Raw genomic sequence first — 15258 nt, forward strand, 5'->3', positions numbered from 1 at the left:
AACAGCAGGAATCGGTCTCTGCCAGTCTTGCAGCATTCCTACATTTGATGAATTAATCACAGAGTTATAATTTTCATAAGTACTTCTACTACTTTGTTATGCCTGCATGTAATTCAATAAGCATATGCAAAATGTTCCTTCAGCTTTTAAGTAATTGGTTCCATGATTATCATGTGTTTAACCTCAGAAGATTACAGAGCTGTCTTGAAAACAATGTATGTGATTTTCTTTCCTTACAGAAGATGTTTTCTCCCTTCTATTTTTTTTTTGTCTGTCTTTTTTTTCCATTTGGATTATGCCAAATACAAGTCTTGGGATGATAGCTTGGTGGCTTATGGGGGAGACTGATGACAAGCTCACGCTTACACGCCTAGACATACAGTTCCACTGTATTTATTCATGAGAGGAATCTCACTGAATCACTTTGCTTATATTTGCACTTTCGGAACCCAAGTATTTTGAAGGGCACAAGAAAAAAAGCGCCCGTCAAAGTCAATGTTGTCTTATTTTATATTTTGCTATTTGGTGCTTGCTTGGACAACTCCATATGACTGTGGAGGGAAGGTTTTCTGCAGGCACTATGCCAGTCTGGCATCCCATACTGCAGTCATCTCCCATGCAGATAATACAGTTCTGTACCTGTTCTGTTATAATGCTTAGATAAGTCAATCTGATTTCCTTTTGCCTAAAGTGTTTGATCTAAATTATTTAAAGATGTAAATCTTTTTTTCACAGTAAGCAAACTTTAAAATGTCCCAGTGTTTGATATTGCTTAAAACCTTGCCTGGGCCCTTCCCATTCCCAATAAGCTCAGAGTGGTGCTAAACTGTGAAAAAACTTCAATTAGAATTGTATAAGTAATTTTAATGTGACAACTGTAAAAATGTGTAGTACTGAAAATGGGAAAATATTACAGCTGTAACTTTCATGTCCAAAGTTTGTGATTTGTATAATTGAAAACCAGGGTTTCAAATCTTTTCTGCTAGTAACTCTTTGAATTCAAAACTCCAAAGGTGTGCATGTGTGTGCATGCACACGTATTGTTAACTTGTTTATTTATTTATTTTATGGAACAAATAGCTTAATAACAGTTTCTTGTGTTTGTGATACAAACAGGTCACTCCAGTCAAATCAGCTCGGCCAAAAAGACAATTTTCCTGTTCTGGCACAATTGAAACAATCAATTTGGATTCAGTTCCCCAGGCTGTTGCTCGTCTAGACAACAGTGCAGCTAAGCACAAGCTGTCAGTGAAGCCAAAAAAGCAGAGGGTATCAGGAAAGCACAAGAGACTAACAAAGGTATTAAATCACTGGCCAAACAGCAAGACAAGGGGGATTACTTTTGAAGCTGGGTAAAATAACCATAACTGAGTGCACCAGGAGCTATAGACATAGGACTGTTATTAACTTAAGATGCGATTTACAGTGTTACTTAAAGTCAAGAGAGAGACCTACAGCTGAAACATGAGCTGGAGAGAAGATGCAAAGAAGTTATAATATTGCCAGTTGAGACAAACACTACTTAAACCTGAAGTAATTCCACCAGGATTTTACACTGGGAGAGCTTTCTGAGTCTAGTTTTTCTAGTAAAATTTTTACATCATAGAGGCCTGAAGATATCTGCCACTGTTAATGCAGCTCTGATAAAGGCAATTAGTAGTGCAAAACTTGGTTGGGAAAAAATTAGATTCTCCAAAACTGATGTGGGTTCTGACAGGGAAAATATCCTTGTCCTATAGGAAAGAATAAGACTTAAGTAATGTAGCTCTTGCAACAGCTATAGAGTGAATTATCAAATTCTAGATTTGCACGCTTACTGCACATTTCTTGTTTTTTATCCTGACATCTTACTAGTGCTTGTAAATGGGACAAGACTACTAAACTACACAGGGTTCAGGAGAGGCCACTGTCCTTTCTTCCGCACCACTGTATTTGCGTTTATCGCTCTTGCAATAAAGACATTAAATTTAAACCTCTTGTTTATACAGAATGGTTAAGTGGAGCCAAATGATGGCTTGAAAAATGATAGCTAGACAGGACATTAGCTGAGCTGTTTTCCTCAAGGGAAGTGCTGGGAAGTGCTCTTCAGGTACAGCTCATCAGACCATGTTGCTACAGAGACAAGGAGTAAGCTGTGAAGAAGATCCGCAGTTTGTTGCCGGTATTGCACCCACATGCCAGGGCTGTAGGGCAGGCATGGAGAACCAGTCAGTTGACCAGATGATCACAGAACAGTGCAATATTCCTGGGGAGCTCTAGGTTGGCTGTCCATGCATGTTCCCACGGTTCCTGCAATAGTACTGGAGTCTCAGCACAGCTAATGAGGAAGATATTCTGGCTCAGGATTTGTGAAAAGCAGCAAATTGTGTTTTCCTGAGCAGTGTTCTTTCCTGGCTACCATTGAGACAATTGCTCATCTCTGCAGGCAACAGCTTCCGTCTCTGCAAGTAAGAGATAGATTTGCCATGAAAGAACTGGCAAAACAACGCCCTTAAGCAGGCATTAATTGTTTCAGGCTTAAAGGATGGAGTTCTAAGTAGTAGGACAGGCTTAGGAAACTTGTGCTCTATTCCTTGGACTTCTGTAAATTTGAAAGGTCAGGTCTCAGTGTACACCAAATGGTGATTCAATATTTAGCATTATACTGTTATCACTGTTGGGATGTTTTCTTTCTTTTAAAGGCTCTCATCAAAATAGGTGAGAGACATGAGATCTAAGATGATGTGATTCATAAATTGGGGTGGGTGTGTTTGCTCTGGATCTAAATCACTGTTCAGAAAAAAGTGGTTTGCATTTGCAACTCTTTGATCACTATAAAGAATAACAAGCCAATAGGCAATATTCAGTAACTTCAAACATGTCTTTTAATTTTAGGGATCACAAAGTTTAACAATAACAGAATTTGAGCCAGAGGACCTGGAAACTCAGCTGTATGAGGACATATATCCAGGTTATAATGGACACTTCATAGCAGACAAGCTAATCCAAGGCAGAAATGAGCAGAAGCAGCTTCAGCTTGCAGAGGAGAAAAGAATTGAAGATCACTGGGGGATCCTTGAGGCTGAAAGGATAAGACAGATTGTAGAAATGGATGAACAAAGAGAAATGGAAGAAAAAAGGTGCCAAGAACTTGAACAGATGCGTAAAGAACAGGAGAAAAGGTGTTGTGAAGAAGAGATGAGGCAGTATCTCCTTGAGAGAGAGATATCTTTGGAAACAGAAGAGCAAACATGCTATAAAGAGGAGAGAAGACTGACAGAGACTGAAAAGAGGCAAGAGCTGGAGAAGATGAGGTGTCAGGAACTGGAGAAGCAAAGGCAGAAGGAGTTGGAGGAGCAACAAAGTCGAGAGCTGGAGGTGCAAAAGCTCAAGGAACAGGAGGAGCAACAAAGTCGAGAGCTGGAGGTGCAAAAGCTCAAGGAACAGGAGGAGCAACAGAGACAAGAGCTGGAGGTGCAGAAGCTCAGGGAACAGGAGGAACAACAGAGACAAGAGCTGGAGGTGCAGAAGCTCAAGGAACAGGAGGAGCAACAGAGACGAGAGCTGGAGGTGCAGAAGCTCAAGGAACAGGAGGAGCAACAGAGACGAGAGCTGGAGGTGTGGAAGCTCAAGGAACAGGAGGAGCAACAGAGACAAGAGCTGGAGGTGCGGAAGCTCAAGGAACAAGAAGAGCAAAAGAGACAAGAGCTGGAGGACCAGAGGTGCAGGGAACGGGAGGAACATCAGAGGCAAGAGCTAGATGAACAGAAGCACTGGGAACAGGAGGAGCAGAGACATAAGGAATTGGAGGAGCAGAGGCATCAGGAATGGGAAGAGAAGTGCAAAGAGCTGGAGGAGAAACAGAGACAAGAGCTGAAGGAGCAGAAGAGGATAGCACTGGAAGAATTAAGGCAACACAGGACTGAAAAAGAGTGTCAAGAGGAAGAAGAAAGAAATTGGCTGAAGGAACCAAAAGTACTCAAGGAACAAAACAAGGAAGAAATACAGAGAGGAGACCTAGAAGAGAAAGAGCTTCAAGTCACTGAAATAAAACTGAAGGAGAAAGAACCTGAGAGCCTCAAACAAGAGAAGAAACAGGAGGAACAAAGGTATTTGAAGGAGAAAGGAGAAAAGACAGATAAGGAACAACCCCAGCAAGTAATAGACAAGAAAAAGAAACGGGAAGAGCAGAGGAAACACAAGCTCATAAAACAAATGCACATGGAAAGTTCAGAGGGTATGCCACAAGATGAACTGAAGCAGCAGAAGGAACAAAATGGACAAGAATGGAATGAGCTGAAAGAGCAGAAGACAGACACAGAAGGACAAAATCTTCAGCAAACCCAAGAAATATCCTTGGAACAGCCACAAGACAAGGATCAGTTCTGTTCCAGAGGGGCTGATAGGCATCCAACAGAGGAGAAGCTCCAAGAAGGAACAAGAGCCCAAAATCTCAAACAGCCAGAAAAAGGGAATAAAACAGCAGAAGAAATGCTAGCCCAGAAACTGAAGAGAGATGTTGAAGCTCAGGAGCAAAAGCGCATAGGGGAAGAACTTCGGTGGCAAGAGGTAGATGAAAGACAAACTGCATCCAGACCCTTCACATTTCAAGTGTCTTCTGGAGATAAACAGATCATATTTCAGAAAGTAAATCTGAGTCCTGTCACACCCATCAAAGGAACAGGACTCTCTTCTCCATCTGTCAAAGACTGCAGGGTGCACACCATCAGTAAGGGCTCTCACACCCTCCCATCATCTGCGTGTGTGCCCCACACAGCTATTTTGGTTACTGGAGCACAGCTGTGTGGCACAGCAGTTAACCTGAACCAGATTAAGGACACGGCTTGCAAATCATTACTTGGCTTAACAGAAGAGAGGAAAAATGTGGAAATTCCTTCACCAGAGAAGTCCCAGAAAAAAAAACAGGATCTCAAACCTAGCAGCAGTAAAATTAAACACGCTCAAGAGACATTGAACAACCAGGCCGTACTAGCTGAGTGGGCCTCTATTCGCTCCAGAATACTGAAGAATGCAGAAAACAACAAATATAATGAGAGAGACCGAGTAAGTGCCTGCAGGCACAGTGACGACTGGACACCCCGAGGACAGGGTGCTCCCCATGGTAATTTAAGGAAAACCCTTTCTGCAAATGCAAAGTTCTCAATAACACCAGCATGGCAGAAATTTTCAGAAGTTTCAAAAATGAATTCAGACCCTGAGAATGTAAGTGTGGCAAAAGGCAATGAAACAGTGGCTGTGGGGAGAAACACTGGCTCATCCGCTGATTTGAAGGAGGATGTGGCTACCACTTTTAAGGAAAATTTAGTTGAAAAGGCTAAGGAGAAAGTGGAAACCCATAGTGAAGTGACAGACAATACAGAAGGCTGTAAATTTGCAAAAGATCTTCCATCTTTCCTTGTTCCAAGTTTTCCTCATTCTCCAGGTAAAGAATTACCTAAGCCAGAACTTCCCAGTGCTCTGGAAAATCAGCAAAACAACAGCACAAAAAAACCAGATAAACCGTCACCAAATGGAGAAGAAAATGTTTCTCCTTTTGGGATAAAGTTACGAAGGACAAACTACTCTTTACGTTTCCATTATGATCAACAAGCAGAGCAAAGGAAAAAGAAAAGATACAGTGCAGGAGACAGTTTTGACGGTGTGCCTGACCCACTCACCTCAAAAGAAGGTGAGAAAGAATCCACTGTTTTTGCTCCACAAGAGAGTACTTCCCCCGACGTGGGGAGAGCAAATGTCCCTGGTAATTTAAAAGACTCTTCAATTACTGTGACTGAGTTTTCACAGCCAGTGGGCACACCAGTGATCCCACCAGCCACTGGCCAGAGTGCTTTACCTGCTCATGAGAAACCAGCATGCAAGTCAGTGGTCCCACAGAAACCTGCTATAGCTCCGAAGCCCACCAGCCAAACCCCACCATCATCTCCTCTCTCTAAAATGAACAGATCAAACCTATCTGAAATGCTGGGGCAAAGGGTGGCTAAAGCTGAATCAGATGGTGGCTGGAGAAAAGAAGACAGAGCAAATGCAGTGCAGCCCACACCATCTGATGAGTACAAAAACGAAGAGGAAGAAATCAAAGAAAAGAAGTCATTTTTCCCATCTCTAAGTATTCCATGGAGAGAAAAAAATGACAAAAAGCCTGAGCCATTGAAGAAAGGTATGTATTTTTCAAAGCATATTTAGCTATTGTTTGCACTTCCAAAATGAGATGTTGAAGGTCCAGAGGAAGATGTTTGATCTTAAGCTATATTTTTTACCTGTCATGTTATTTGTGGAGGACCATTACTTTGCTTAGGGTTGTCTGAATGAGCGGGAATTCCTATCCCCACAATTTAATTCAGAAATGCACAAACTCAGTGTGACTGGTGCAACCTGCTTAAGAAAGTTAATTTCAGGGAGGTAACAGAAGTGTGTGAGTGTGTTTTCCTCGTAGAGATGTTACCTGGTTAGTCAGGGGATGGACTCTATGGTCCACATGTAATGGTGTCAGCAGAGCAGAGGCTGTAATTTTTAAAATTTATACTCTATTGTTTCTATTTTTTAGGGAACTGTTATCTAGTTTTAAAAATAATAAGATTTAGGTCCTCTTATCCTGGGCAAATTCTCTATCTAACCCAGCATAGCTGAGCATGGGAGTCTGCGTTTCAGAGCTACTCTTCAGTAGTAGAAACAATCACAGTAGTCATAGTGACTCTTTAAAGAAAGGCTGAAAGTAGTAATTTGTACAAGAAAGAAAAACATCCTTTCAGCATAAGGACACCCAAAAGAGAAAGGCAGGAATTCAGCATTTCATTGGGAAATCCTAATTTTTTTTCATTCTTGAATTTTGCAAGCATCAGAACATGTCTAAAACCATCTCTCAGCAGAACTGCTGCCTTTTTTTTTTTCTTTTCAATTTTTTACACTTTTTCTTTTGACTTCCATTTTTTTAAAATGTGGATTTATGGAAACTAGTTGGAGGCATAGCTGCTGGATGGGAGAGCAGGTTCAGGGCCAGCTGAGAGTTTCTGTGCTCACTGAGCTCTGCAGAAGCACCTTTGCAACCCAGTGCTGCTCCCTGACACTCACAGTTCTATACTGGGTGCTAGCTCCAAATCCACTCAGAGCAGAGAAAGTCAAATGCTCAAGTGTCAATTTAAAAAACTTTTTATAACAGAGGCTGAATTTACAGCGGTATGTAATTTTAGTCCCCTTCTTTTGTGTGAAGTTCAGACACTCTTCTTCCCTAAATTACGGCTGAAAAACCAGGGAACTGCAGTATGTAGTGGCTGTATCCCTTTTATCAGTTATAAACAATCAAGGCAAAGATATCACTTTCACCAAATATCCCACACAGTGCAAATATTTGTAGTAAATAAGGCTGTAATTCTGGAGTAGGCTTTTTCACAAAAAAAAAAAAAAAAAAAGATACATTTTGCCAGCTGTATGAGTGTGTCAAATTAGGTGTTATTCCTGAGGCATAAAATCTTTTTCAGGATTCTCCATGCAGTCCACAAGGGTCTGTGACTGACCTGACATTCAACGGGCTTACCTCCAGTGTTTCCACAAGGTACAGAAGTTTTCTTGAGACAAGAGATGTGCATTACTCAATCAATTCTTGTCATATTTTCTTTCAGAAAAGCCTGTCCTCCAGAGCAGGCACTCTTTAGATGGCTCTAAATTGATGGAAAAAGTGGAAACTTCACAACCGCTTTGGATTACATTGGCACTGCAAAAGCAAAAGGGATTTCGTGAGCAGCAAGCCACAAGGGAAGAGAGGAGACAAGCCAGAGAGGCAAAGCAAGCAGAGAAGCTGGCTAAAGAAAATGTAAGCAATCTTTAGGAACCTGCTTATTAACAATACTGATACCATGATTATAACTGTTAGCTAATTTTCTTATGTGGAGCATTTTTTTAATGCTTTGTTTGTAAGATTTAATAAAAGCTAAAATGACAGTGAGTAAAAAGTAGTCTGAAAGTCCAGAGTTTGCTTTTGCAAAACCAAGACCTCTAAGAAAAAATACTTCACAACAATATGACAATTTTACTGTAAACTTTGATGATATCTGGTGGTAGTTAATGGCAATCATAAGCAAAACCAGTGTGCAGGTGATGGAACAGAAAAATTGTGTGCAATGTGTTCTTTTAGAGCTTGAGCAAATAAGATGTTAATGCTTGGGGAATAACAGTTGGAATACACCTTTATAGGTGAATATTAGTAAGTCTGAATTTATTTTTATTGTTACATGTAGTATTTGGATAAAATACAGATAAATTAAAGAAATGGACAATCATGTGATACATCCAAATGCCTTAAGCAGGCACTGAATTCAAGTATCACTTCTTTCCTATTCTCCAAATAGTTATTTACTCTTCATGTTAGTAAGGAAAGCATTTCCACTTACAGTACCAAAGTGATGCTACACAAATGGTGATGCTGTATATAGATATCACAGATGGTAAACAGGGAGATTACATGGATAACTAAATATATTTTGATGTCTGTTATGAGACCCAGATTTCTGATGGATATATGTACAACCACTGATACAGACAACTGGTAGAAGAAAACCAGTGTGTGTGAAGTTGCCTGTAGATGCACAGTGTGTTTCAGTGCTGTATTTAATGGGCAGGGCTGGCTCAAACTGTTCAGTATTTTGACTGAAGTAACAACATGACAAATTTAACTTTGTGGTGGTTTGTTTTACAGTCTCTAATAACTGTTGGTTCTAGAAGTATCAGAGTGTTGTGATCCTTTGCCAGAAAGGAAGGTTAAAGAAAGGCCAGGTGATGAATGAAAGAACCAAGTGTGTCATCTCGAACTTGTAGCCATTACATGACAGACTGTTTCTCATTTAGCAGTTTTCCTTCTCTGTTCTAGGCTGCCGTAAGTAATCAGTCAGATAATAAAAGTAGCAGCAGCAAAACGAGCACACTGCAGAAATCTACAACTCAAGAAGGGGAGAAGAAAACTGAGACTGCTGTGTCAAGACTAGAAAGAAGGGAGCAGCTAAAAAAGTCAAACACCCTTCCAACTTCTGTGACAGGTACAGTGAGAGATTCAGATTCACTCTAGAAATATTGCACTTCAGAAATGGTATTGCATGTTTTGGAGAAAGTGAACACATTACTTTTTTCTCCTTATATAGTACCCCTAGAATTACAAATGAATTTGCTTTCAGCACAGAACAACACAACTTGTCCCTGTCTGATGTGCTGGCCAGTATGCTGGAAATACATAATTTTAACAGGTTTTCAGCAGGTTCCCCAGTTATTAAGGCTGCCCTACTGCAGTTCCTTAGAATTGCCCCAGTTCAAGTCAACAAAATTAGGCTGTCTCCCCAAGCCATATCCAACAGTATTTTTGGAACATGACTAATGCACATTAGAGGGATCAGATTTACTGTAAATTGAAATTGCAGTACTGTTTTGCCTTTAGGTTGGGGGTTAGCACAGAAGTGGAATGATATTTAACTTCTACAAAATGTATTTGTGTAGGAAATGAAGCATGTTGTGTTCTCACACCTCCCAGTTTGTAAAGGAGAAATATTCACCCCACAATATTGGAAATGAGTATTCCCATTTCATTGAAAAACGCAAAAATGAATCAGTTCAGTTGAAGCAAGCCTGTTACCAGTCAAATATTTGGTATGGAAGGTTGGAACCAGAACCTACTGCTTTATCTGTCACTTCAATTAAGCTGAAAAAATTCCATACTCAAAAGGCAGGCACACTGAAATAAATACTTCCCCACAGGGCATAATATTTGGGGTGGTATAAAGTGATTGTTGAAATAGAAACTTGCCTAATATTTCTCTAACTAACAGTACTCCTAGGCTAAAGGTTTTGGAGAAGAGTACAGATAGGTGTTGAAGAAACCTTTTCACAAGTTGCACAGTAAATATCATGGGCTTCTTTGAAAGTAAATACATGTATCAGTTGCATTTAGTCAGTACCACTCCAAGCCAGGAACTATGGAATGCAACTTTTGAAAGCAATGAGGTGATTCATTTATCTGATTTGTAACAGTAAAGTTACAAAAAGCAGTGCTGCTCCTACACTACAGACTGTCCCAAGCTGAACAACCCCTGTGCATGTCTATATTCAGTTGTTCAGCAGCTGGATGTTCACACTGCAGCTGCACACCAGAGCAGATGTCCCTGAGAATTTGCAACATCTTGGGTTGGACTAGAGGGCCTTTAAAAGTCCCTTCCAACTCAAACCATCTCACATAGATTGCCCAAAATTTTCAACCTTTACAGCATTTTACACGTGCCTTACAGCATTCCTGTCAACCTGTAACAGGGCTCTATTGCAACCCTACTCCAAAAGATTCAGCGGTGTGATGTTATGCTCTACGTGGTCAATTCTAGCGGAAATCAAACTCCAGCACAACAGATGATGCCAAATTAGACCAAAGAAGGGTCAAACCCCAGTTATCCAGGATCAGTCTGTCTGCACTAGAACGAGAGTTCAGGGGGAAATTGAGGAGGAATTACCAATTGTCAGTCACCTAAAGTGAAATAACTCTATTGGCCCTAAAGGGAACAGTGACTGGATTTCCCTGTGATTACTGGCTACATTTGGAGCCAGGCAGCCATTAGCAACTACACAAATATCTACATACAAGTATTTGTTTATTATGGATGACAGGACCAATTTGGGTTTCCCACAGTTAGAAGAGCATTTAAGACAGAAGACCAGCCTAGGACATGTTTAAAATGAGTTTGTTGAGTTCTCCTTTAAGGACATTAAAAACACCCAAAACTTAAAAGAAGGTGTATTTCAGAGTTGCACTTGAGTCTTGTACAACAGGAACTGATAAGAGTGTCTAACCTTTAAAATAGCATAAATTACCATAGCATTTAAAATAATTAGCTTTTCAAAGTATCCATCTACAGTAGTAGCTGTGCTAGGGTTCATTATTTACAGATAAAAATATATGATTAAAGACGTAATAGAAAGAATTGATTTCCGCTAGAATTGACCACGTAGAGCATAACATCACACCGCTGAATCTTTTGGAGTAGGGTTGCAATAGAGCCCTGTTACAGGTTGACAGGAATGCTGTAAGGCACGTGTAAAATGCTGTAAAGCATGAACAATTTTTGGCATCCATGGAATTTTAAAGCTTTTTAAAACATTAAAAACCTGAAAATGAAATTCAACTAAAGGAATTTGGACTGAATCTGAACATTTAGCAAAAAAAAAATCTTTTTGGCTCTAAAAAAAGAAAATGTGTAAGGGGGAGGATGAGTGAGGAGTTATTTTGTAACTATGATTTTTAGAGTTACTCCATAGGTTTCAGACAGGACTCATTTCTATCCAGGTTGCTTTCAAGGGCATTCACTGTCTCAGAATTAATCTTCCCATCTGGTTACTATGATACATTCTACAGTTCTGCTCTGTGAAGTTGCTTCTTAGAAATCAGTTGTTTATTCAACACATTTTCTTGCAGAGACAGCTGTTTGTCTTAAAGACACTACTTAGAAGAAAATGTGTCAAACAGCTAATGGAGAAAGCAGATTTATTTCTTTTTCAGGATAGTCTCATGGGCAGGGTTAACTGAGGCAGGTAACTATAGGACCACTTTCTTCTCTTAGTTTATTTAAGAACACTAATCTGAAGAGAGACTTTAAATCCTATTGAATGCAGTTGGCTTAAACATGTGCAGCAGCTGTGTTACCAAAGAGAAAAAAACCCTAGCTTTATTTCCCATTGTTTGCTATGTTGCAGATGTAATTAAAACAGTTTATGTAAAGAGGAAGCCTGGCAAATTGGAAATGTTTGGCTCTCACAGAGACTGAAAATTTTGTCCCTGTTTTGTGAGTTGGATTACTTGGAGTCACCTCTGAAAAAGGAAATTCAGCTCCTCCTCACTTGATTATTATGCAAATACAGTAAGATTTACCTAAAAGTGTTGGAAATAAATATCAAGTGTTGGTTCAGAATATAGAATCAACAACAGTTAAGAAGGCATGATCTGATACTAAGTTTGGTTGAGTTTCACAGAATATTCTGAGTTAGAAGGGGCCCAGAAAGATCATTGAGTCCAACTCTTAAGTGAATGGCCCATAAGGGGATCAAACCCACGATCTTGGTGTTGTTATCAGCACCATGTTCTAACCAACTGAGCTCATCTTCACATATAAGTGAAACCTTTAGAATCCTGCAAGAAAGCACAGGGTTCAACTAATGTTTTTTTCTTTTTCCTCTCCAGTGGAAATTTCAGATTCTGTTCCATCAACCCCACTGACAAAAGAGGTGGCCAAGAGATTCTCTACGCCTGATGCTAACCCTGTGTCAACAGAACCAGCCTGGCTTGCGTTAGCCAAGAGGAAAGCAAAAGCCTGGAGTGATTGTCCACAGATCATAAAGTAAACTGTAAAACTACATCTCTATTGCTATTAATTGCTTTCTTTTATTTATTCTGCATTTTACACATGACAAAATTGAAAATGCATGTATGGAAGGACTGAAAATTGAACTGATTACCATTTTGCTCTAGCTCACTGTTAAGCCTACTCAAGTCATATATTCCATTGCTTTGACAAATAGCTAAATGAGGTCATGGCAAAAATTTCACAGCCAGACTCTCAAAAACTTAAGAATGCTCAGATACTGGATGTAAATTTTAGTGAGTATCATAATAAGGGCCAGAACTTCAGTTCAGATGCTTCTTAAATTCTGTGGGTACTCAGTTCTGGAATTTTAGATCTCTAAACTTTAATCGAGATCTCAGAATTTTCTTTCAGCAGTCTGTTGTTAAAATTAAGGCAAGATGCATGTTCCCTTCTCTTATTCATAATTTAAAAAAAAAATGTTAAACTGTATGAAATGTCAGTTCTGCCTGCTATTTGAAAGCTTTTTCCCTAATGAAGAACTTCAGGATATACCGTTCCACATGCAAATAATAAGCAGAAAGATGGTACCATCCAAATGCTGAGGTAATTTCTTCCATTGTAGTATTAATATACTACATCTATATTCCCTCATTCCTAGGAAAAAAACAATTAATCCTACTTTAAAAACCCCACAGTTATTTAAGCAAATATCATTAAGTTTTCAAAAAGAAGCCAAGAAGTCAGTGTTTCTTCTAGTCATTTAAATGCATCACTGTTTGTGCTTGGCCATATTTAAGATGCATAGAGACAGTGATTGCAGATTACAACTTTAAATCAATTGAATGACTGGAATTAAACTGTTCTACATTGCAAATGTAGCTATGGAATTTGTCTCAGTAAGTTCCCACAGGAGTAAGACTGGCAGAACTGAAGTTAACTGAGAATGGAAAGCTAAGTCAGTGAGAGTTTTAACTCGGCATTCTTCCCGATTTTACTCCCAGTTTTACATGCAACTTCAGGTAGTTCAGATAACTTCCTGTACTTTGACCAATACAGCCAGATCACTTCAGAAAAGGTTACTTACCCCATCTCAGGTATCTGCTGTGGCAATTGAAAACTTTATTACTTCACCTAACTAAAATAAAAATGTTCACTCCCTCTCTCTTACAAAAAAGGATAAAGTCCAAGATGTAATAAAAATGTCGCTATCCTCAACATCCCATAGAAATAGCTAGGTCTGCATTTTTGAAAGTCACGCTATTAAATAGTTCACTTGAGTTTGTTTTACAAGGAAGACTTTAAAAAATCTGTATGTCTCCTTATAACCATAAGGCTTAAAAGAACCTTTAAGCCTACGACATCATAAAAGGAGACATTTTCATAAAATGAAGACATATCATTATAGAATGATGCCACATATGCTTCATGGAAGTGTTTTAGCCAAACTGCTGTATGCAGCATAAGGAGTAGCACTTTATGCAGAAAACAGAATGAAACCTGCTGTATCCTCCTGTTCTCAGAATCAAACAGCAAGTCACTGTCGAGTACAGCCTTTCCCACCAAACAGTGGCTCCCTATCATGGTTACAATAGCACAAACACAGTGGATGTGTTAGATTGAGTAGATATGCAGCAGCAAGATGGGCTTTCTTGGTCAAAAGCCATCAGTTTTGCTCAGTTTCATATTTAAAACAGAATCTCTAAAGTAACTTTTTACTGTTAATATAAGTAATTAATATGTTTTAAACAGAAACAGGGCAATGCTGCTCTCAAATGCTTAGGGGAAAAAAAAACTTAATGTCTTCAATATCTGAAGAAAGAATTGGCCCCTTAATTCTTCTTGCTCTGCTAGCACCAGGAATTAGTGCATCTTAAGTTAAATTTAAGGTTTTTTTCCAAGTTTGTTTGCCTGCAGTACCTATTTGTAATTTAAACTGCCTGAAACCCATCTTTACAATTATTTCTTGGGAGGGGGAGCCAGGTAGACATACAGAGAAGGTGAAGTAAATCAGGATTAAAAATACCGGTACTCTGAAAAGCATAGCAAAGTTAGGTGCTATTGTGCATGACATAAGGATGCAATTTTCCAATACAATCCATTTACAGCACATAGAATAAGTTTTCATTAAGGATGGTCTTAAGCTGAAGCTTCAAACCAGAGGGTTTTTTCAACCATAAAGGTATCTAGTGTAACAATGGAAACTGTTACGTGCAGTACTCGATGGAAACATTTCTAAAGTGTACACGTGCAACAGTGACATTTCATTTTAAATTAACAAAAATTTGCACTAAATACCAACGAAGTGAAGTGTTACTTTGCTTTAGCTTTGTTGCAACCATTTCTGATAAAGTATTGGAAATCTGTAAAAATAAACCCAGAACATTACTACCCAGCTTAAAACAGCAAAAATATTTTAAGAACTGAACAAGCCACTATGTAGTATATTGTCTCAAATTTTTGTAACTTATACAAACACAAAATACCATTTCTTCTGACAAGGTTATATATGATTAACCTCTATGTTCATATAGTAATGTATAAAAACTATAAGATGTACAATTGTGGGGTATTCGTTGTGTACTTTTTTAATTTTTCAAATGTTTTAAAGTGCAATTGTTTATTATACTAATGTCATTTTAATTCTTATTAAACTATAACCCAGTCAAAATTATCTAATCGATGTATGTACTGTGTGTCTCCTTTTGCAAATCATGTAGTTCGGATTTGCTTTACAAATAGAACTTTTTACGGAGGTACATGTGTCTTGCTTACGCATTTCTGCTAATAATAAAATGGAGGAACCAAATGTGATAAAGCAATATAGGATTCAAAGTAGATGGCTCATTAGAGAGAATAAGATAATAGTTCCTATTATACTTCTTTTAGAAGACTCATAATGAGAAATGCTTTCAGGGAAGCATACTTTAGTCACTGT

General features: G+C 38.9%; 1 protein-coding gene across 7 annotated transcripts in view; it reads left to right on the forward strand.

Moving 5' to 3' along the window:
- The window catches only part of KIAA1211 (KIAA1211 ortholog), a 124778-nt gene extending 109779 nt beyond the window's left edge, over positions 1–14999 (forward strand). For 3 of the 7 annotated variants that reach the window (XM_018069402.2, XM_018069394.2, XM_029962974.1), the window contains exons 8-12: positions 1117–1299; positions 2875–6157; positions 7617–7807; positions 8861–9026; positions 12200–12360. In XM_018069402.2, the coding sequence (XP_017924891.2) occupies positions 1117–1299; positions 2875–6157; positions 7617–7807; positions 8861–9026; positions 12200–12360 (3984 nt within the window). Of the gene's footprint in view, positions 1–1116; positions 1300–2874; positions 6158–7616; positions 7808–8860; positions 9027–12199 lie in introns of all 7 variants that reach the window. The other 4 variants (XM_018069426.2, XM_018069411.2, XM_029962986.1 and 1 more) reach the window with 2 other exon arrangements.
- Positions 15000–15258: the final 259 nt, after the last annotated feature.

Source organism: Manacus vitellinus, unplaced genomic scaffold (genome assembly GCF_001715985.3).
Source record: "Manacus vitellinus isolate BGI_N305 unplaced genomic scaffold, ASM171598v3 scaffold_0_pilon, whole genome shotgun sequence".
NCBI classification, from domain to species: Eukaryota; Metazoa; Chordata; class Aves; order Passeriformes; family Pipridae; genus Manacus; species Manacus vitellinus.